At 45.5% G+C, this 24,697-nt stretch overlaps 1 protein-coding gene across 10 annotated transcripts in view; it reads left to right on the top strand.

The window, feature by feature from the left end:
• Positions 1–23,099, top strand: part of MYRF (myelin regulatory factor) — a 318,723-nt gene extending 295,624 nt beyond the window's left edge. For 7 of the 10 annotated variants that reach the window (XM_063944661.1, XM_063944662.1, XM_063944660.1 and 4 more), the window contains 9 exons: positions 1,472–1,552; positions 1,662–1,735; positions 1,820–1,972; positions 2,059–2,283; positions 2,516–2,603; positions 3,097–3,171; positions 3,679–3,781; positions 21,059–21,163; positions 21,920–23,099. In XM_063944661.1, the coding sequence (XP_063800731.1) occupies positions 1,472–1,552; positions 1,662–1,735; positions 1,820–1,972; positions 2,059–2,283; positions 2,516–2,603; positions 3,097–3,171; positions 3,679–3,781; positions 21,059–21,163; positions 21,920–22,003 (988 nt within the window). In that variant the 3' untranslated portion in view covers positions 22,004–23,099. The remainder of the gene's footprint in view (positions 1–1,471; positions 1,553–1,661; positions 1,736–1,819; positions 1,973–2,058; positions 2,284–2,515; positions 2,604–3,096; positions 3,172–3,678; positions 3,782–21,058; positions 21,164–21,919) is intronic. The other 3 variants (XM_063944665.1, XM_063944669.1, XM_063944666.1) reach the window with 1 other exon arrangement.
• Positions 23,100–24,697: the final 1,598 nt, after the last annotated feature.

Genomic DNA, 24,697 nt, shown 5'->3' with positions numbered 1-24,697 from the left:
ACAGAACTCTGCTGATTACATAAGGCATGGCGCAAGACTTTTTGAGAAATGATAGTATTATAGTAATTTTGCATACGCAGTATTATTTTGCCTCATACATAGGCACACATGGGGGAAATAATCTAATACCTCTGCAGACATTCTTGCTAACAATCTAGGACAATTGATTTTTATGCCAACACTAGTTGTCCCAGTATCATAGGGCCTAGCACTGCCACAAGGTCAACCTAAGGTGTCGGGATGTAGGCGGCACCTAAAACTTTGAATGAATGACACATTTAGTGTATTTGCAAAGCAGAGCCCCAATACTGAATGGCAGTTGTCGAAAAGGAGGGGTAGCAGGGCAGCTGGCAGACTTTACTCCAGCAATAAACCAGCCTACAAATGCTTGCCATAATATCCCTTTAATCCAGGACACCTATACTTTACATAGATTCTGAGACTACAAAGATTTAAGTAAGCTCGCAAGAGCAGGGACTTCTTTCCTCATGTGCCTTTCCTTACTTACACTATCTTATACTCCATACTCCCTTTGATGGCACCTAAACCCTGGTTTCTATACCTGTCCTATATTGTCTTGAACTGTAAGTGCTGTTTTCTTGTTTGCTCATTTGATTATGTACTGTGTAATGGGCGCTGCGGATCCCTTGTGGTGCCAAATAAATAAAGGATAATAATAATAATAATAATAATAATGTCTGCATTTCACCTAGTGTTAATTAGCCACAAGACCCATGTAAATCATAGGTGTCCCAGGCTAAAGGGACATCTAGGAAAAGATTAATAGGCTCAACTTCTCCAATCACAAACTGGGAAATCACTACAGGTGCCTCTATCACGTTGCCCAGGTCCATGCACTTCAGTTGTCTTACATCCCAGATGCACTGAGAATATCTTGTTCCCTTAAAAGATGAAAATTGGAATGTGTGTGTGACAAACAGACTGATTACTGTAGCTGCGATGGATTATAGCGTCTTTTTAATGTACAAATATACAGACCAGTTTATGAAAAAAAAAATTCTGATGATCCTGATTCCAGCCATAGGATCGTCAGAAAATAATAGGCATAAACTGTCTGAAGAAGCCGGCAGCAGTCCCATGAAACGCGTAATAAAGTTTATGCAGTTGATCATGTGCTGTACCAGATAACCAAAACACGTTTGTATTGATGCCATACTACGAACCTTCATTAAACTATTTATTTTTGAAATATTGTTACTGACTATCCAATTGGGGGATCCTGCGCCAGAAAGGACATTGTTTGAATTAATCTTTTCTAATGTGTACAGCTTTTTATAAATATCCATATCCAAATCTTCATCCTGAACCTTTGCTATGTATCTGGCTGAGAAAGTATGTTCTACGTGTGAGTGCTCTGGATGTGAGCTGTGTACATCTGACTAGTATTGACCTATTTTTCTTGTCCTCTGTGTGTCACTTTCTCCTTCTGCTTACCTTCTACTGCTGGCAGTGCTCTTACTTCACCTGGTACCTGTACTCTGACTTTCTTCCGACAGACCCGTCTTACGCTCCCCTTTGCTCTGTGTACATGGTATGTTTCTATCACTTACTTCATCTCGCCCTTCTTATTGAGTCCAATGCCATCCTTTAGTCTGCTCTCCTCTCATCCCCTTTGTTTTACCTATTTCTCCTACATTTAGCTCAAGTCAGAACTTTGATACCACGCAGCTGAGAAGCTCCACCACCCCTCCTCTACAGGCCACGGAGAGTTCAGGTGAGACACGTCTCTCTCATTCTGTTGATGGTGCTGTCTTTTTACTGTATTCGCTATTAAACTGCTGTACGTCTTCTTCGACAGATTGGTTACACAACCCTAATCCTTCCATCACGATAAACCTGTGTGTGACACCTCCGTGTAATGCTGTATGCTGCTCTGGCCCTCAGAGCGCTTCGTCTTCTCCAGCCGTCACCTCTGGAAAAACATCTTCTCGTGCTGAGACCTCAGTAACAGGTGAGGGTACCTCAAATCATAGATTAACTACACACAATACGTAAGCCTAGTTGTCTGACTGATATATGTATACATCCTTGCCACAGACAATGCTTCATCTGCAACTATCAGAAAGGCAAAATCCAGATTCCTGGACAAGAACCGTAACTACCCGCAAACCGTGCCTCGTCCTGTAAGCCCGCCACCACAGTATACTCAGAGCAAAAACAAACACAGCCCAAACAGCCTACCTGGGCAGGACCTTCGCAACAGGAGAAGTGTGAAGGAGGAGAGCATGCCAACTTCTATCACGAGCATCACACATGGGAATGGTCAGTGTCCATTTTAATTAATTTGCATTACTACATGCAGAGAGAAACAAGCTAGTGTGGGTCATCCATAATCGACAGTACTGTTAGTGTAAATTTGGTTATATAATGTAAACCACCATTTTGCAATTGTGACTCAGGAAATCATTTTGCAATTGTGATTCAGGAAAATTTTTGCATTTGTGGCTCAAGCCACCATTTTGCATTTGTGACTCGGGCTCTTGGTTTTCTGCAGAATCTCGTGCATCTGTCTCTTCCATCCGGCTTCTGGAGACTGACACGCTCATAACAGATCAGATGTGTGCCTCCCAAGACACCTGCAGGTGATTCATGTTCTCTGCAATGTCAGCCGTGTGCCAAATATGTCAGACTTCACGAACCTGAGTAGATTCTCTAGTGGTCATTTACAACCGTGTGGTGCAGCTTCTGTTTTGTGTATTTTTTTTTTTTTCATATATCATGTGAATGTTTCCCTTTTGACTTTTTACATGGAACAATTTGGACACATACCATTGAATAACAATCCATGGGGTCTATTCATGAAGCAGTGAAAAGTGTAGAGAAGAGAACCAGTGGAGAAGTTGCCGATGGCAACCAATTAGTATTGAAGTAACATTTATAATTTGCATACTAGACAATTGTACGTAGCAGCTGATTGGTTGCTATGGGCAACTTCTCCACAGGCTCACTGCACACTTTTCACTGCTTCATGAATAGACCCCCATATGTCTAGAATGTGTATTTAGATATTATTGAGCCCTTACAGTACATACAGTACTGTAAGTAACTGGCCTATATTTGTGTCTCTCCTCACAGTGCAGGAAACTACACATATGTACTCCCTCTGAGCAAGTACAGCTCGCTGACCGGCAGTCTTACACTGGAGCTCAAGTAAGTGCTCTCTTATCTTACCAGTGATGTATCTACAGCACAGGTTCTCAAACTCGGTCCTCAGGACCCCACACAGTGCATGTTTTGCAGGTAACCCAGCAGGTGCACAGGTGTATTAATTACTCACAGAGACATTTTAAAATGTGTGCAGGTGGAGTTAATTATTTCACTTGCGATTCTGTGAGGAGACCTGCAAAACATGCGCTGTGTGGGGTCCTGAGGACCGAGTTTGAGAACCTCTGATCTACAGCATGATCCCCTTCCAAATGGACTGTGCTTTACAAGACACTAACCCAGGCATTCCCAACCACGGTCCTCAAGGCACACAAACAGTGCAGGTTTTAGTGATATCCAGGCTGCAGCACACATGGTTAAAACAAAATAACTGAGCTACTAATTAAGTCACCTGTGCTGAAGCCTGGATATCACTAAAACCTGCACTGTTAGTGTGCCTTGAGGACCGTGGTTGGGAATGCCTGCACTAACCCTTTGTCTATGTGCTTCCAGCTCCTCTTTACCTGTGTCAGTGAATTTGTGTGAAACAACTACAGGGAAAAACTGCGAGACACCTGTTACCAGAAAACCTTCGGAGGATCAGAGCTGCTCTCAGGTACTTACAGGGCAGAGTGGTGACCAGTGTAGCAGTTCCCTGCCAGTTATGCGCCACATAACTATAGTCACATACATGCAGGTATTTCCATGAGGGAATATTTATTGTTCATCTGAACACCAGACAGCTCTATTTACATCTCTTGAAGGATACAATAAAGCTGTCCCATGCCTCCAATGTCTTATAATAGAGAATAGACTGCAACCAACTTTCTTTTTTATTGAACTCTAATATAGCATACTCTTACAGCAGTACATTTGTGTGTGTGCTAAACAGTATAGAACATATTGTGTGTACCCACCTTAAGGAATACAGCCCCATGCTGACCAGCCTAGTACAGCTTGGAATTATGTCAGGGGGCCCCATGCTGTATCTCCCTGCTATACTGCCACCAGCCCGGGCTGGCGAAGTCTGGTGCTGGATGTGGAAAACTTGGGTGGAGGGACTCCGCTGTTTTTTCCCCACTGATTTCTCTGACGTCCTAGTGGATGCTGGGTACTCCGTAAGGACCATGGGGAATAGCGGGCTCCGCAGGAGACTGGGCACTCTAAAAGAAAGATTAGGTACTATCTGGTGTGCACTGGCTCCTCCCTCTATGCCCCTCCTCCAGACCTCAGTTAGAATCTGTGCCCGGCCCGAGCTGGTTGCACACTGGGGGCTCTCCTGAGCTCCTAATAAATAAAGTATTTGTTAGGTTTTTTATTTTCAGTGAGATCTGCTGGCAACAGACTCACTGCTACGAGGGACTAAGGGGAGAAGAAGCGAACCTACCTGCTTGCAGCTAGCTTGGGCTTCTAAGGCTACTGGACACCATTAGCTCCAGAGGGATCGAACACAGGCCCAGCCTCGGTCGTCTGGTCCCGGAGCCGCGCCGCCGTCCCCCTTACAGAGCCAGAAGCAAGAAGAGCATCCTGGAAATCGGCGGCTGAAGACTTCGAAGCTGTGCGCCATTGCTCCCTATGCACACCACATACTCCGGTCACTGATGGGTGCAGGGCGCTGGGGGGGGGGGCGCCCTGGGCTGCAATTAGAGTACCTTAACTTTGGCAAACAACACATAATATAGCCTAATAAGCTATATATGTGTAAAAATCCCCTGCCATAATACAATTATAAGAGCGGGAGAAGTCCGCCGAAAAAGGGGCGGGGCTATCTCCCTCAGCACACTGGCGCCATATTCTCTTCACAGTGCAGCTGGAAGACAGCTCCCCAGGCTCTCCCCTGCAGTTTCCAGGCTCAAAGGGTTAAAAAGAGAGGGGGGGCACTAAATTTAGGCGCAAACTATATAAAAAGCAGCTATAAGGATAAATCACTTTCTGTTAGTGTAAATCCCTGATTAAATAGCGCTGTGGTGTGTGCTGGCATACTCTCTCTCTGTCTCCCCAAAGGACTTTGTGGGGTCCTGTCCTCAGTCAGAGCATTCCCTGTGTGTGTGCGGTGTGTCGGTACGGCTATGTCGACATGTTTGATGAGGAGGCTTATGTGGAGGCTGAGCAGGTGCCGATAAATGTGATGTCACCCCCTGCGGGGTCGACACCAGAGTGGGTGGATATGTGGAAGGTATTAACCGACAGTGTCAACTCCTTACATAAAAGGCTGGATGACGTAACAGCCGTGGGACAGCCGGCTTCTCAGCCCGCGCCTGCCCAGGCGTCTCAAAGGCCATCAGGGGCTCAAAAACACCCGCTACCTCAGATGGCAGTCACAGATGGTGACACGGAGTCTGACTCCAGTGTCGACGACGATGAGACATATACACAATCCACTAGGGGCATCCGTTGCATGATTACGGCAATGAAAAATGTGTTACACATTTCTGACATTAACCCAAGTACCACTAAAAAGGGTATTATGTTTGGGGAGAAAAAGCAGCCAGTGTTCTTTCCCCCATCAGATGAGTTGAATGAAGTGTGTGAAGAAGCGTGGGCTTCCCCCGATAAGAAACTGGTAATTTCTAAAAAGTTACTGATGGCGTACCCTTTCCCGCCAGAGGATAGGTCACGTTGGGAGATATCCCCTAGGGTGGATAAGGCGCTCACACGCTTGTCAAAAAAGGTGGCACTGCCGTCTCAGGATACGGCCGCCTTGAAGGAGCCTGCTGATAGAAAGCAGGAGGTGATCCTGAAGTCTGTATATACACACTCAGGTACTATACTGAGACCCGCATAGAGCATATTAAAGACGTCGTCTTATATATGAGAGATGCACAGAGGGATATTTGCCGGCTGGCATCCAGAATTAATGCAATGTCCATTTCTGCCAGGAGGGTATTATGGACCCGGCAGTGGACAGGTGATGCTGATTCTAAAAGGCACATGGAGGTTCTGCCTTATAAGGGTGAGGAATTGTTTGGGGATGGTCTCTCGGACCTCGTATCCACAGCAACAGCTGGGAAGTCGACGTTTTTACCTCAGATTCCCTCACAGCCTAAGAAAGCACCGTATTATCAGGTACAGTCCTTTCGGCCTCAGAAAAGCAAGCGGGTCAAAGGCGCTTCCTTTCTGACCAGAGGCAAGGGAAGAGGGAAAAAGCTTCACCAGACAGCCAGTTCCCAGGATCAAAAATCTTCCCCCGCTTCCTCTAAGTCCACCGCATGACGCTGGTGCTCCACAGGCGGAGCCAGGTGCGGTGGGGGCGCGTCTCCGGAACTTCAGCGACCAGTGGGCTCGCTCACAGGTGGATCCCTGGGTTCTGCAAGTAGTATCACAGGGATACAAGCTGGAGTTCGAGGCGACTCCCCCTCGCCGTTACCTCAAATCTGCCTTGCCTGCTGCCCTCGGAGAAAGGGAGGTAGTACTGGCGGCAATTCACAAGCTGTATCTTCAGCAGGTGATAATCAAGGTACCCCTCCTTCAACAGGGACGGGGTTACTATTCCACAATGTTTGTGGTACCGAAACCAGACAGTTCGGTGAGACCCATTCTAAATTTAAAATCCTTGAACATTTATATAAAAAAGTTCAAGTTCAAGATGGATTTTATGGTGTCATTGGACATCAAGGAATGTCATTACCAATTCCAGACGTTGCCGTTTGGTCTGTCCACGGCACCGCGGGTATTTACCAAGGTAATGGCCGAAATGATGATGCTCCTCCGAAAGAAGGGAGTCATGATTATTCCGTACTTGGACGATCTCCTTATAAAGGAAAGGTCCAAAGAGCAGTTGCTAGTCAGCGTAGCACTATCTCAGGAAGTGCTGCATCAGCACGGCTGGATTCTGAATATCCCAAAGTCGCAGCTAATTCCTGCGACGCGTCTGCTGTTCTTGGGCATGATTCTGGACACAGAACAGAAGAAGATATTTCTCCCGGAGGAGAAGGCCCAGGAATTATCATCTCTGGTCAGGAACCTCCTGAAACCAAAGCAGGTGTCGGTGCATCACTGCACGCGAGTCCTGGGAAAGATGGTAGCTTCTCACGAAGAAATTCCCTTCGGCAGATTCCATGCAAGGATCTTCCAGTGGGATCTGTTGGACAAGTGGTCCGGATCGCATCTCCAGATGCATCGGTTAATCACCCTGTCCCCGAGGGCCAGGGTGTCTCTGCTGTGGTGGCTGCAGGGTGCTCATCTGCTCGAAGGCCGCAGATTCGGCATACAGGACTGGGTCCTGGTGACCACGGATGCAAGCCTCCGAGGTTGGGGGGCAGTCACCCAGGGAAGAAACTTCCAAGGACAATGGTCGAGTCATGAAACTTCCCTACACATAAATATTCTGGAACTAAGGGCCATTTACAACGCCCTGAGTCAAGCAGAACCCCTGCTTCAAAACCAACCGGTTCTGATTCAGTCAGACAACATCACATCGGTCGCCCATGTAACCCGCCAGGGCGGCACAAGAAGCAGGGTGGCAATGGCAGAAGCCACAAGGATTCTTCGATGGGCGGAGAATCACGTGATAGCACTGTCAGCAGTGTTCATTCCGGGAGTGGACAACTGGGAAGCAGACTTCCTCAGCAGGCACGGTCTCCACCCGGGAGAGTGGGGACTTCATCCAGAAGTCTTCCAGCTGATTGTGAACCGTTGGGAACGGCCACAGGTGGACATGATGGCGTCCCGCCTCAACAAAAAGCTAAAAAGATATTGCGCCAGGTCAAGGGACCCTCAGGCGATAGCTGTGGACGCTCTAGTGACACCGTGGGTGTACCAGTCGGTTTATGTGTTCCCTCCTCTTCCTCTCATACCCAAGGTACTGAGGATAATAAGAAGGAGAGGAGTAAGAACTATACTCATTGTTCCGGATTGGCCAAGAAGAGCTTGGTACCCAGAACTTCAAGAAATGTTCTCAGAGGACCCATGGCCTCTGCCGCTCAGACAGGACCTGCTACTGCAGGGGCCCTGTCTGTTCCAAGACTTACCGCGGCTACGTTTGACGGCATGGCGGTTGAACACCGGATCCTAAAGGAAAAGGGCATTCCGGAGGAAGTCATTCCTACGCTGATTAAAGCTAGGAAGATGTGACCGCAAAACATTATCACCGCATATGGCGGAAATATGTTGCTTGGTGTGAGGCCAGGAAGGCCCCAACGGAGGAATTTCAGCGGGGTCGATTTCTACACTTCCTACAGTCAGGGGTGACTATGGGCCTCAACTTGGGTTCCATTAAGGTCCAGATTTCGGCTCTGTCGATTTTCTTCCAAAAAGAACTGGCTTCACTGCCTGAAGTTCAGACTTTTATTAAAGGAGTGCTGCATATTCAGCCTCCCTTTGTGCCTCCAGTGGCACCTTGGGATCTCAACGTGGTGTTGGATTTCCTGAAGTCGCATTGGTTTGAGCCACTTAAAACCGTGGAGCTAAAATATCTCACGTGGAAAGTGGTCATGCTGCTGGCCTTGGCTTCGGCCAGGCGTGTATCAGAATTGGCGGCTTTGTCATGTAAAAGCCCTTATCTGATTTTCCATATGGATAGGGCGGAATTGAGGACTCGTCCCCAATTTCTCCTAAGGTGGTATCAGCGTTTCATTTGAACCAACCTATTGTGGTGCCTGCGGCTACTCGGGACTTGTAGGATTCCAAGTTGCTGGACGTAGTCAGGGCCCTGAAAATCTATGTTTCCAGGACGGCTAGAGTCAGGAAAACTGACTCTCTATTTATCCTGTATGCACCCAACAAGCTGGGTGCTCCTGCTTCAAAGCAGACTATTGCTCGCTGGATCTGTAGCACGATTCAACTTGCACATTCTGCGGCTGGACTGCCGCATCCTAAATCTGTAAAGCCCATTCCACGAGGAAAGTGGGCTCTTCTTGGGCGGCTGCCCGAGGAGTCTCGGCTTTACAACTTTGCCGAGCTGCTACTTGGTCGGGTTCAAACACATTTGCAAAATTCTACAAGTTTGATACCCTGGCTGAGGAGGACCTTGAGTTTGCTCATTCGGTGCTGCAGAGTCATCCGCACTCTCCCGCCCGTTTGGGAGCTTTGGTATAATCTAGAGATGAGCGGGTTCGGTTTCTTTGAATCCGAACCCGCACGAACTTCACTTTTTTTTTCACGGGTCCGAGCGACTCGGATCTTCCCGCCTTGCTCGGTTAACCCGAGCGCGCCCGAACGTCATCATGACGCTGTCGGATTCTCGCGAGACTCGGATTCTATATAAGGAGCCGCGCGTCGCCGCCATTTTCACACGTGCATTGAGATTGATAGGGAGAGGACGTGGCTGGCGTCCTCTCCATTAGAATAGATTAGAAGAGAGAGAGATTGTGCAGACAGAGTTTACCACAGTGACCAGTGCAGTTGTTGTTAAGTTAACTTTTATTTAATATATCCGTTCTCTGCTATATCCGTTCTCTGCCTGAAAAAAACGATACACAGCAGTCACACAGTGTGACTCAGTCTGTGTGCACTCAGCTCAGCCCAGTGTGCTGCACATCAATGTATAAAAGCTTATAATAATTGTGGGGGAGACTGGGGAGCACTGCAGGTTGTTATAGCAGGAGCCAGGAGTACATAATATTATATTAATTTAAAATTAAACAGTGCACACTTTTGCTGCAGGAGTGCCACTGCCAGTGTGACTAGTGGTGACCAGTGCCTGACCACCAGTATAGTAGTATATTGTTGTATACTATCTCTTTATCAACCAGTCTATATTAGCAGCAGACACAGTACAGTGCGGTAGTTCACGGCTGTGGCTACCTCTGTGTCGGCAGTCGGCACTCGGCAGGCAGTCCGTCCATCCATAATTGTATAATTATATACCACCTAACCGTGGTATTTTTTTTTCTTTCTTTATACCGTCGTCATAGTCATACTAGTTGTTACGAGTATACTACTATCTCTTTATCAACCAGTGTACAGTGCGGTAGTTCACGGCTGTGGCTACCTCTGTGTCGGCAGTCGGCAGGCAGTCCGTCCATCCATAATTGTATTATTATAATATATACCACCTAACCGTGGTTTTTTTTTCATTCTTTATACCGTCATAGTGTCATACTAGTTGTTACGAGTATACTACTATCTCTTTATCAACCAGTGTACAGTGCGGTAGTTCACGGCTGTGGCTACCTCTGTGTCGGCAGTCGGCAGGCAGTCCGTCCATCCATAATTGTATTATAATATATACCACCTAACCGTGGTTTTTTTTTCATTCTTTATACCGTCATAGTGTCATACTAGTTGTTACGAGTATACTACTATCTCTTTATCAACCAGTGTACAGTGCGGTAGTTCACGGCTGTGGCTACCTCTGTGTCGGCAGTCGGCAGGCAGTCCGTCCATCCATAATTGTATTATAATATATACCACCTAACCGTGGTTTTTTTTTCATTCTTTATACCGTCATAGTCAGTCATACTAGTTGTTACGAGTATACTACTATCTCTTTATCAACCAGTGTACAGTGCGGTAGTTCACGGCTGTGGCTACCTCTGTGTCGGCACTCGGCAGGCAGTCCGTCCATCCATAATTGTATTATAATATATACCACCTAACCGTGGTTTTTTTTTCATTCTTTATACCGTCATAGTGTCATACTAGTTGTTACGAGTATACTACTATCTCTTTATCAACCAGTGTACAGTGCGGTAGTTCACGGCTGTGGCTACCTCTGTGTCGGCAGTCGGCAGGCAGTCCGTCCATCCATAATTGTATTATAATATATACCACCTAACCGTGGTTTTTTTTTCATTCTTTATACCGTCATAGTGTCATACTAGTTGTTACGAGTATACTACTATCTCTTTATCAACCAGTGTACAGTGCGGTAGTTCACGGCTGTGGCTACCTCTGTGTCGGCAGTCGGCAGGCAGTCCGTCCATCCATAATTGTATTATAATATATACCACCTAACCGTGGTTTTTTTTTCATTCTTTATACCGTCATAGTGTCATACTAGTTGTTACGAGTATACTACTATCTCTTTATCAACCAGTGTACAGTGCGGTAGTTCACGGCTGTGGCTACCTCTGTGTCGGCAGTCGGCAGGCAGTCCGTCCATCCATAATTGTATTATAATATATACCACCTAACCGTGGTTTTTTTTTCATTCTTTATACCGTCATAGTCAGTCATACTAGTTGTTACGAGTATACTACTATCTCTTTATCAACCAGTGTACAGTGCGGTAGTTCACGGCTGTGGCTACCTCTGTGTCGGAACTCGGCAGGCAGTCCGTCCATCCATAATTGTATTACAATATATACCACCTAACCGTGGTTTTTTTTTCATTCTTTATACCGTCATAGTCAGTCATACTAGTTGTTACGAGTATACTACTATCTCTTTATCAACCAGTGTACAGTGCGGTAGTTCACGGCTGTGGCTACCTCTGTGTCGGCACTCGGCAGGCAGTCCGTCCATCCATAATTGTATTACAATATATACCACCTAACCGTGGTTTTTTTATACCACCTAACCGTGGCAGTCCGTCCATAATTGTATACTAGTATCCAATCCATCCATCTCCATTGTTTACCTGAGGTGCCTTTTAGTTCTGCCTATAAAATATGGAGAACAAAAAAGTTGAGGTTCCAAAATTAGGGAAAGATCAAGATCCACTTCCACCTCGTGCTGAAGCTGCTGCCACTAGTCATGGCCGAGACGATGAAATGCCAGCAACGTCGTCTGCCAAGGCCGATGCCCAATGTCATAGTACAGAGCATGTCAAATCCAAAACACCAAATATCAGAAAAAAAAGGACTCCAAAACCTAAAATAAAATTGTCGGAGGAGAAGCGTAAACTTGCCAATATGCCATTTACCACACGGAGTGGCAAGGAACGGCTGAGGCCCTGGCCTATGTTCATGGCTAGTGGTTCAGCTTCACATGAGGATGGAAGCACTCAGCCTCTCGCTAGAAAACTGAAAAGACTCAAGCTGGCAAAAGCACCGCAAAGAACTGTGCGTTCTTTGAAATCCCAAATCCACAAGGAGAGTCCAATTGTGTCGGTTGCGATGCCTGACCTTCCCAACACTGGACGTGAAGAGCATGCGCCTTCCACTATTTGCATGCCCCCTGCAAGTGCTGGAAGGAGCACCCGCAGTCCAGTTCCTGATAGTCAGATTGAAGATGTCAGTGTTGAAGTACACCAGGATGAGGAGGATATGGGTGTTGCTGGCGCTGGGGAGGAAATTGACCAGAAGGATTCTGATGGTGAGGTGGTTTGTTTAAGTCAGGCACCCGGGGAGACACCTGTTGTCCGTGGGAGGAATATGGCCGTTGACATGCCAGGTGAAAATACCAAAAAAATCAGCTCTTCGGTGTGGAGGTATTTCACCAGAAATGCGGACAACAGGTGTCAAGCCGTGTGTTCCCTTTGTCAAGCTGTAATAAGTAGGGGTAAGGACGTTAACCACCTCGGAACATCCTCCCTTATACGTCACCTGCAGCGCATTCATAATAAGTCAGTGACAAGTTCAAAAACTTTGGGTGACAGCGGAAGCAGTCCACTGACCAGTAAATCCCTTCCTCTTGTAACCAAGCTCACGCAAACCACCCCACCAACTCCCTCAGTGTCAATTTCCTCCTTCCCCAGGAATGCCAATAGTCCTGCAGGCCATGTCACTGGCAAGTCTGACGAGTCCTCTCCTGCCTGGGATTCCTCCGATGCATCCTTGCGTGTAACGCCTACTGCTGCTGGCGCTGCTGTTGTTGCCGCTGGGAGTCGATGGTCATCCCAGAGGGGAAGTCGTAAGCCCACTTGTACTACTTCCAGTAAGCAATTGACTGTTCAACAGTCCTTTGCGAGGAAGATGAAATATCACAGCAGTCATCCTACTGCAAAGCGGATAACTGAGTCCTTGACAACTATGTTGGTGTTAGACGTGCGTCCGGTATCCGCCGTTAGTTCACAGGGAACTAGACAATTTATTGAGGCAGTGTGCCCCCGTTACCAAATACCATCTAGGTTCCACTTCTCTAGGCAGGCGATACCGAGAATGTACACGGACGTCAGAAAAAGACTCACCAGTGTCCTAAAAAATGCAGTTGTACCCAATGTCCACTTAACCACGGACATGTGGACAAGTGGAGCAGGGCAGGGTCAGGACTATATGACTGTGACAGCCCACTGGGTAGATGTATGGACTCCCGCCGCAAGAACAGCAGCGGCGGCACCAGTAGCAGCATCTCGCAAACGCCAACTCTTTCCTAGGCAGGCTACGCTTTGTATCACCGCTTTCCAGAATACGCACACAGCTGAAAACCTCTTACGGCAACTGAGGAAGATCATCGCGGAATGGCTTACCCCAATTGGACTCTCCTGTGGATTTGTGGCATCGGACAACGCCAGCAATATTGTGTGTGCATTAAATATGGGCAAATTCCAGCACGTCCCATGTTTTGCACATACCTTGAATTTGGTGGTGCAGAATTTTTTAAAAAACGACAGGGGCGTGCAAGAGATGCTGTCGGTGGCCAGAAAAATTGCGGGACACTTTCGGCGTACAGGCACCACGTACAGAAGACTGGAGCACCACCAAAAACTACTGAACCTGCCCTGCCATCATCTGAAGCAAGAAGTGGTAACGAGGTGGAATTCAACCCTCTATATGCTTCAGAGGTTGGAGGAGCAGCAAAAGGCCATTCAAGCCTATACAATTGAGCACGATATAGGAGATGGAATGCACCTGTCTCAAGTGCAGTGGAGAATGATTTCAACGTTGTGCAAGGTTCTGATGCCCTTTGAACTTGCCACACGTGAAGTCAGTTCAGACACTGCCAGCCTGAGTCAGGTCATTCCCCTCATCAGGCTTTTGCAGAAGAAGCTGGAGGCATTGAAGAAGGAGCTAACACGGAGCGATTCCGCTAGGCATGTGGGACTTGTGGATGCAGCCCTTAATTCGCTTAACAAGGATTCACGGGTGGTCAATCTGTTGAAATCAGAGCACTACATTTTGGCCACCGTGCTCGATCCTAGATTTAAAGCCTACCTTGGATCTCTCTTTCCGGCAGACACAGGTCTGCTGGGGTTGAAAGACCTGCTGGTGACAAAATTGTCAAGTCAAGCGGAACGCGACCTGTCAACATCTCCTCCTTCACATTCTCCCGCAACTGGGGGTGCGAGGAAAAGGCTCAGAATTCCGAGCCCACCCGCTGGCGGTGATGCAGGGCAGTCTGGAGCGACTGCTGATGCTGACATCTGGTCCGGACTGAAGGACCTGACAACGATTACGGACATGTCGTCTACTGTCACTGCATATGATTCTCTCAACATTGATAGAATGGTGGAGGATTATATGAGTGACCGCATCCAAGTAGGCACGTCACACAGTCCGTACTTATACTGGCAGGAAAAAGAGGCAATTTGGAGGCCCTTGCACAAACTGGCTTTATTCTACCTAAGTTGCCCTCCCACAAGTGTGTACTCCGAAAGAGTGTTTAGTGCCGCCGCTCACCTTGTCAGCAATCGGCGTACGAGGTTACATCCAGAAAATGTGGAGAAGATGATGTTCATTAAAATGAATTATAATCAATTCCTCCGCGGAGACATTGACCAGCAGCAATTGCCTCCACAAAGTACACAGGGAGCTGAGATGGTGGATTCCAGTGGGGACGAATTGATAATCTGTGAGGAGGGGGATGTACACGGTGATATATCGGAGGGTGAAGATGAGGTGGACATCTTGCCTCTGTAGAGCCAGTTTGTGCAAGGAGAGATTAATTGCTTCTTTTTTGGGGGGGGTCCAAACCAACCCGTCATATCAGTCACAGTCGTGTGGCAGACCCTGTCACTGAAATGATGGGTTGGTTAAAGTGTGCATGTCCTGTTTTGTTTATACAACATAAGGGTGGGTGGGAGGGCCCAAGGATAATTCCATCTTGCACCTCTTTTTTCTTTTCTTTTTCTTTGCATCATGTGCTGATTGGGGAGGGTTTTTTGGAAGGGACATCCTGCGTGACACTGCAGTGCCACTCCTAGATGGGCCCGGTGTTTGTGTCGGCCACTAGGGTCGCTAATCTTAGTCACACAGCTACCTCATTGCGCCTCTTTTTTTCTTTGCGTCATGTGCTGTTTGGGGAGGGTTTTTTGGAAGGGACATCCTGCGTGACACTGCAGTGCCACTCCTAGATGGGCCCGGTGTTTGTGTCGGCCACTAGGGTCGCTAATCTTACTCACACAGTCAGCTACCTCATTGCGCCTCTTTTTTTCTTTGCGTCATGTGCTGTTTGGGGAGGGTTTTTTGGAAGGGCCATCCTGCGTGACACTGCAGTGCCACTCCTAGATGGGCCCGGTGTTTGTGTCGGCCACTAGGGTCGCTAATCTTACTCACACAGCTACCTCATTGCGCCTCTTTTTTTCTTTGCGTCATGTGCTGTTTGGGGAGGGTTTTTTGGAAGGGCCATCCTGCGTGACACTGCAGTGCCACTCCTAGATGGGCCCGGTGTTTGTGTCGGCCACTAGGGTCGCTAATCTTACTCGCACAGCTACCTCATTGCGCCTCTTTTTTTCTTTGCGTCATGTGCTGTTTGGGGAGGGTTTTTTGGAAGGGACATCCTGCGTGACACTGCAGTGCCACTCCTAGATGGGCCCGGTGTTTGTGTCGGCCACTAGGGTCGCTTATCTTACTCACACAGCGACCTCGGTGCAAATTTTAGGACTAAAAATAATATTGTGAGGTGTGAGGTATTCAGAATAGACTGAAAATGAGTGTAAATTATGGTTTTTGAGGTTAATAATACTTTGGGATCAAAATGACCCCCAAATTCTATGATTTAAGCTGTTTTTTAGTGTTTTTGGAAAAAAACACCCGAATCCAAAACACACCCGAATCCGACAAAAATAATTCGGTGAGGTTTTGCCAAAACGCGTTCGAACCCAAAACACGGCCGCGGAACCGAACCCAAAACCAAAACACAAAACCCGAAAAATTTCAGGCGCTCATCTCTAGTATAATCCCCATGGTCCTTACGGAGTACCCAGCATCCACTAGGACGTCAGAGAAAATAAGAATTTACTCACCGGTAATTCTATTTCTCGTAGTCCGTAGTGGATGCTGGGAGCCCGTCCCAAGTGCGGACTTTCTGCAATACATGTATATAGTTATTGCGTAACTAAAGGGTTTTGTTATGAGCCATCTGTTAATGAGGCTCATTATTGTTTCATACTGTTAACTGGGTATAGTTATCACAAGTTGTACGGTGTGATTGGTGTGGCTGGTATGAGTCTTACCCTGGATTCCAAATCCTTTCCTAGTAATGTCAGCTCTTCCGGGCACAGTTTCCCTAACTGAGGTCTGGAGGAGGGGCATAGAGGGAGGAGCCAGTGCACACCAGATAGTACCTAATCTTTCTTTTAGAGTGCCCAGTCTCCTGCGGAGCCCGCTATTCCCCATGGTCCTTACGGATTACCCAGCATCCACTACGGACTACGAGAAATAGAATTACCGGTGAGTAAATTCTTATTTTTTCCACTACCAACATCGGCTGACCCATTAGGGATGATTTTCTTTTCTTTTCTTTTATTTATTATTATTTTTTTGACATGGAGACAGACAAGGTAGCTGCAAATGCAGCTTTCTTAGTAGTCAGAGGCACCACTATTGGTTGGCATCTCTTTCTGGCACATTCTTGGCAAGATTCAAAATACATCTGGCAACTTGTACCTTCAACATTAGAAAAACCATAGAGAGGTCTTGACTGGAAAATTTACAGATGTGTCCTTACTGCTGTGCGCTCATACACAATATAGCATGAGACACCCAGCGCAACTGAGACACTCCAGGAAAGGGAGTAATGTACCGCATTTTTCTTTACATTTTGTGTCTTATACACATTGTGGAACCTTCAAAAAGCCACTTACAGTGTTCTAGAGATGCTGGGCTGCCACTTTATCTGCACAAGATTTTGTTTTACACATGTACAAAGTCGCAGATGAAGCACCACTGAACCTGGTGTGAGGAAAAGCTGCGTCTGCTTTATCTGGGGCCCTTACACAGATACAGACTCAGTCACACACAGATGTCACACACCTCACTGAGCAGCGTATGCTAGCATAGCAGTCTAGTCGTTTCTATCTGCTTTAATAGCACAAATAAGATGCACGTTTTTAGCAAAAACTACGCTTCGTGTGACTGAGGTGCACGGGACCTGGAATGCAGAGAGGGTGCGACTGAAGCAAGAAAAGAAAAGACACATCTGTACAACTCTGGGTGTGGGGATGCCGGCTGTTGGGATCCCTGCAGTCGAATGCCGACGCCGGAATCCTGACAGCCGGCATACCGAATGTAAGTATAGCAAGCGGGTTAGGGCCCCGGGGGGTGGTGGCGGTACGTTTATGCGGCGGACGGGAGGGGTTCGGGTTAGGCTGCTGGGGACTCTGTCTCGTAGGTCTTAGTTTTACATCTTCCATGAAGATAGGACTGTGTTTAGGACTAAGGGGGGAATTTATTTACCAGCGAAAATGCGTATTTTGCTGTAATAAAAAATTGCCGTGAATCAAGGTAAAAAGACGTGAAATCATCACGAACTGCAGTAAATTCGCCAAATGCCTATTCAATTGTCCGCGAAATTTTTTTTGGGCGGTAATTTTACCGCAAATTCACTAACTCTGAGCAGGTGATAAACTTGGGGATAACCCCTATATTAAGTTAAAAATGTCAGGATTTGGTTCTGAACCGCTCGGACAACCCCATGAATGACTAATTAGGCACTTAAAAGTTTTCAATTAATTTTAATTGGCCACTAATGAAGTCATTTTTGGGGTGAAAAAGTGCAAAATTATGGAAATTGGGGTACAAGGTATGGGACAGGTATATTGTGTTGTTTTATGAGTGGTACGGGTGTTTTTAGACTTGCAGATGGGAGTAATTGGTTTGTTTCCACTTTTTCTTAAAAGTCCCCTAAAATGACCCAAATATATGCTTATACCCAAGTTTAATTTTAGCACTTATTTTGCTGAAAAAAAAATAGCTGTACCTAATTTTTTTAATAAAAAAAAAAATGCATATAACAGCCATTTGACCCAATTTAAGTACCAGAAATACTTTTATTATAACCAATAATAAACTTTTATACTGTTATCCGATGTTAGTTTAGCTTTTTTTGGGGGTACGACAGATTTACCCATTTTTCACTTTTGGCACCTATTTTTGCGGAATCCCATTTTCGCTAAATTGTATATGAATATGCTGAATTGCTGGAGCGCGCATACCTGCGCGGTGAAAATAGTGAAAACAGCAATCACTGTAAATTTCCGCTATTTCGCTGCTAATTGAATACCCCCTAAGCATTTCTCAGCGCAACGGTGTCAACGTTTTGTATAAATCAGTGATTTATGCCAGGGGGGTAACCAAAACTTTGTGGGCCCTATAGCAACATATTGAAGAGGCTACCGTCCCAATGATTCTTGATAAGCACTACTCCCCAGCAATTATTCATTTTATGCCCCATAGTAGTGCCCTAGTTAATGTTATGCCCCATACTAGTGCACTAGTTTATTTTATGAACCCATGTAGTTCCCTAGTTTACATGATACACACATTGTAGGGCTGCCAGTACACATTATGCCACACAGTACCACCAATTCACATTATGACATACAGTGTCTATAGTAGAAGTGTAGATTCCGCACAGAAATGTACTCCAGGATGAAAGTCAAGGTGTCAAGTATTTCAAGAAGACTCTTTTTCTGGGGTACTCTTTATTAATCGATTAAAATTTAATTTTACTGATATACATGTAAAGATATGTCAAAGTGTCATCTCTGGATATTAACAAACAAAAGTACAGATAAATACAATCGAGATAGATTTTATATTATTCACAGCAATAATGTGATGCAGAGAGATTTGTGATGCAAAGAGATTGTATTTGAAAACAGTGAAATAACATTAAAAAAGACGCGCGTTTCACTGATAGGGCTTGTTCACTTGTTCTCAGGTGAACGAGCCCTGTCAGGTGAAACGCGCATCCTTTTGACACTGTTGTTCCTTGTGCACTGGACACAGTCCCAGGAATGGGTGGTATTTGATATGCCGGCTGTCGGGATCCCGGCGCTCAGTAAACCAGCGCCGGAATCTCGACAGCCAGCATACCAACAACTATTCTTCCTCATGGCGGGTCCACGACCCCCCTGGAGGGAGAATAAGTAGCATGGCACACATAGTACAGCGAGCCCGCAAGGGGCTATTTTGCGCTCGTCTCGCTGCCAGTGGTAGGGATTCCGGCGCCGGTATGCTGGGCGCTGGGATCCCGACCGCCAGCATTATATACTGCACCTCCAGGAACTTTGGGAGTGTGGTAAGTATTATACTTATATTTATATGATTGTAACCTCCCTGCACATTATGGCCACAACTTACTCTATTCCACCTTTCTGAGGGACTCTCATTGTACATTGCCCACCTGATCACCCTGCACTGGCATATACTCTAACAGCCTTGTGTGTGTGCGCTGCAGCACAAAAGCAGATCCTTCTTTAATATATATTCACTCAACCCTAGTTTACTCCCCATAATCTCATCCTCTTGTTCACTGTTCATTGTGACAAACAGGAGGACAGTAGAAGTGGGGGTGAGCAATGTGAGACTGTCACAACATTTTGCTTATCTAAGTAGGTATATTGCTATATATTTATAACAGGAGGTGATACACATAATCACTGTATTATTACCCAGTGTATCATGCGAGTTGGACAATATGAAGTGTATTTCTCAGCATCTGTGAGATAATTCATAATATTGTAAGTTTATTGATTTCATGTTCAAATTTATATATTCATCGATATATAAATAATATTTTCACCTGTATACAACCATTTATGAGTTCTTGTTTCATATATATAGTTTTACTTTGGAAAGCAATACTGCCACAATATAATACATGATTAACAGGACACTTACACTGTGCAATATTGGGAATCATAAATATATTTGACTGACACACTCACTAATTTAAAAAAATATATTTTGAATGTAATTATATACTTCTCACTGTTTTCAAATATGATTTCTTTGCATCAGATTATTGCTGTGAATATAAAATCTATCTCTTGATTGTATTTAACTGTATTGTAATATCCAGAGATGACAGTGTCACCAGTTGATAATATGCCACATTACAGAGCCCCTTATTCATACTGTTCCACATTCGAGTTCCATCCAGTTTAAATTATGCCACATTACAGTGCTCCTGATCATATTATGCCACACTATAGTGCCTCCATTTCATATTCTGCCACATTACAGTGCTCCTGATCATATTATGCCACATTATAGTGCCTACATTTCATATTATGCCACATTACAGTGGCTCAGTTTTTATTATGTAACATTACAATATAGTTCCCTCCACATTACAATGAGCAGATCAGATTGACACATTACAGTGCCCTCCAGTTCATATTGTGTCACATTACAGTGTCCCTTACCATTATAACATACACTATACACAATTCTCGCTGAAACTGTAATGTCACACAATTCAGGCTGGGCAATGGGTCAGACCCAATTGCCTAGCAGGCAAATCTGGGAAATTGGTATGCAACTTTATAACCAGGGTCCATGCCCCCTAAGCCTCTGGGCCCCATGGCAATGGCACCTTTGCACCCACTATAGTTATGCTAATGATTCATGCCATAGACCAGAGTTTGTCTCCAGACTTTGTAATGGGAACAGAGGCCTGTGCTGACCATCCTAGGGCTAACTAGTTAGCACTATGGCAAGGGGCCTAACGCTGCCAGTTTCTCTGCTATGGTACCATCAGCCCTGGTTGCTATAGACATTTGCAAGGGCATGATTTACAGACTATAAGCTTCAAATCAAAGTAGTATTTTTAGCATGTACACTAGGTTGGCGGTATTACAGTAAAAGTAATGGGATGTGATAGAAACTTTTTCTCTTTCCCCCAGGTCTCTGGAGTGTGTACCCAGCCGGTCCCATCATCCTACCATTTGTGGTCTCTCCAGTTGTTTCCTTCCCAGGATTTCACCTTTCATCTGCAAGTGTCACCTCCGGTGAGCAGTTCTAGTCTAATCACCAGCGCCATTACAGCAAATAAGCATCGGCTTTGATTACACTGTGTCAGTCTTCCCAGAATCCAGACACCAATTACACTACTTTGCCAGCATTAGAGTAAAGGGGATGGTATCGGCATCCCGGAGTTTGGGATGCCGTCAGTCAGAATACCGACAGTGGCATCCCAACACCTACCAGGTAAGTATGCTACCCCTAATCATCTATACCCGAAGCCTGACCCTAACCCTCGCCACCAGCAGCCTAACCCTACCCCTCGCCGGTGATATCTAACCCTAACCCCCCCCCCCCCCTTCCTCCCCACAGCCTAAACATAACCCTCCCCAGTGATGCCTAACTATAACCCCCCCCCCTCCTTCCCTGCAGCCTAATCCTAACCCTCTCCCCACAGCCTAAACACCCTCCCCCCACCCCCCACATGCCTTAACTCTCTCAGCAGTGCCGGCAGACCTTCAGTCGGTCGGGATCCCGGCTTTTGGGATTCTAGCACCTGCATTCCATTCCAATCCATGTTGGTATTCCAAGCTGTGTCGGGATTCCGGCGTCTGCATTCTGACTGCCGGGATCCTGAGTGCCAGGTTCATGACCGGATCCCATGTAAAGACGTCAGACTATAGATCTGCCTTCTAGCAGCTGAAATCCCCCTCCAGTGTCTTCTGGTTCTCCGATACTTATGCAGTGTCCATGCCTCACATATAGGAGTCTTCTCTGACTGTCCCTCTCTCTGTCTTTCTCAGGGAACAGCAGGATGCTATGATACGTCTGTGGATCCTTCACAAGTTACAGACTATTATTTCAGTTTTTACCGACTCTGCAACTGACGCGCTTGTTGAACAGCTGGGAAAACCCCCACATTTCTCCCTCTTTCCACTGGGCGCAGAAAACGTGCCCTCCCATGCCCCCCAGACTGCAGGCAGCCACGGGGTGACCCAAACCCCTCACTGGATGTGCAACACTGGACCAAACCAAGCAGCACTGGAATCATCTGGGACCGACTGGAAATCAGAGGGCCATCACACTGGAGACACAGGGAATGATCCCCACGCAAGAAAAATGGGATTTCCCCAGTCCAATAATGGGGAATGTAAAGGCTGAGGATGGTGCAGCTTCTTCCCCATGCTAATGATTTTCTATATGTTTAAATGTTATGATTCTGTTACAAACCTTCCTATTATTTGTGACCCTCCCAATCCTTGGTTGAAGTTACCAGGAAGTCATCTCCTATTGTTAACCATCCCTGCAGGCCTGTGTAGCTCAGCAGTCTGAACTTTTAGCTGCTGCCGCTAAGCCGAAGCCTGCAGAAGCCGTATCACGTTACTGAGATATGTTTGTGTTCTATTGTATTTTATGTGAATCTTTTTTTTTTTCTTGTCTGTTTTGTATTTAATTCTCTAACCACAGAAGTGCACTTAATCTTAACATGGCAGTGTGGACCAAAATTGTGCCTTGGAAAAAAAAAAAAAAGGGGGCGGTCATAAGCACTAGATGGTGAATCTGCACGACAAAAACTGGGCACCCGGCGTGCCGGCGCTGTGCAAAAAGGACCCAGACACCAGACCCCCGATCAGTCTTTCTGACGTCATTTCTGCTCTTAATGTTAAAATCCTGTAAATATTGTTTTCTTACAGTAATTAAGACACTAATCGCATTGCAGCATTTTAACCCTTCCAGTACTGTGGGTCCAGACCTATAGTATTAGAAGGGTTAAACTGCCATTTTAGCTGGACCTATGAGTTCAAAGCATTTTTTATGTTTTTTTTTTTAATTTCCCAATTTGTATTTATATTTCCCTTGCTACTCTTCTTGCACTGTTATCCCCTTCCTCTTACCCTATTCTTTGGGTCTGAAGTAAAAAAAAAAAAAAAAATGCTGTCTGCATATAAATACCCACAATATAAATAATTATTTGTACTCTGACTGGTGTTTTGTGACTGCAGAAACGTTGAAGGTTTAGAGGTAGACATACATCGCGTAACAAGTGTAGTGATAAAATGTTTTATTGTGACTGGTGAGAAAATCACAGTGAGGAAACTTCCACTGCAGAAGTGCAGCAACTGAGTGGGACTATGAGCCACGGCCGGTATAGTTTCCCGAACACATAGGAGTAAAAAAATACATAAGCCTTTGGCAGGGACCTGGAGAAGTAATGATAACATGAGTTGTGATATGTTGCAACCTGTGCCCCACCAACTGTGGAATGAAGCAAGCAGTTTCACTTCCACGGGTAGTGGATTTTCCGATATACATGGTGAAAAGAAACAGCAACAGAGCATGGCTGAGACTGACACATTTTGCAGGCGGACAAGAGAAGAGCTATGCACAAACTGCAATGGAGATGACATGCCAAATGAAAATGTTCAGAAATGTGTACCAAAGACGCATTAAAAATTACATTGGTTTGTTTAAAACTGACTGGGTGGGCATGTGCTCAAAACCACAAAGGGACATTTGTAATCACCATGTTTATCTACTCCTTAAAGCCAAGCCTCAGGAGTAATCCTTTTTACACAACTAGTCTGCTGCTGACTCTCTCTCCTCTTATCAATTATACTGACAGTACTAGCAGTATGCAGGATGTGCCAGCAGGAATGAGGCAATGAATAACATCTCTGTCCCATATGCCACCTGACAACACAGAGCTTCATAGGTAGATCCTGGTCACATGCAACAGATCTATCAGTTCCCATTAAAATGAATATGCAGGAATAGGACAAAAAAAAGAAACCACTACAAATACCTGGGCAAATGAGTGATGTAGCAGCAGTTCCAGGAAAACAGTCTACACTAAAATAAAGACTATAACGTATGTGTGTATATAATGTGTGTGTGTATATATATATATACACACACACACACACACACACACACACACACACACTATTCTCCCTCTGGGCTAATAAACTTTTAATGTGTTATTAACTGGCAGGCTGTTCTTCTCACTCTGTTTCCTGTTAGCCGGAACCACACTCAAACTTACAAACAACAATAGTAGAGGAGCGCCACAGGAATATATATAAAACCTAATAAAATTCTTAAGTTAGCACCACAAACCATTAGTGAGTATTACATGTATTTATGAATGCATACACAGTTCCAATTACTCATATTTATTAAGTGTTATAAAAGTTCACAAATTCAATCAACAAAATAAAATAATATCCATATCACAATAGTGACGGTAATGTAATACAGTTTCCTTATCCCATCCACTGTTTAGGCAGAAGTAGGATTCAAAATAGCAAGAAATAAACCAACGCGTTTCGTCTCTCGTCGAGACTTCATCAGGGCTAAATCTTCATACAGAACCGCGATTTAGAATCTCAATTGTCAGTTTTTTTCCAAATAGAAAAATGAGGGTTATTGTTGCAAACATTTGAAATAGCAGTTATGGTTCAAAAGTTACAACACTTTTTTTGTTGCAGGTAACTGAAGATGGCTTTGACAAAAGAGGAGAGAATTGAGGTAATTTTGATATCAAACGTCATGTGCTGTGTTGTGGGCTCTTCACGAAGGAT

Source organism: Pseudophryne corroboree, chromosome 11 (genome assembly GCF_028390025.1).
Source record: "Pseudophryne corroboree isolate aPseCor3 chromosome 11, aPseCor3.hap2, whole genome shotgun sequence".
NCBI lineage: Eukaryota > Metazoa > Chordata > Amphibia > Anura > Myobatrachidae > Pseudophryne > Pseudophryne corroboree.
This window is presented reverse-complemented; position numbering and strand designations above follow the sequence as displayed.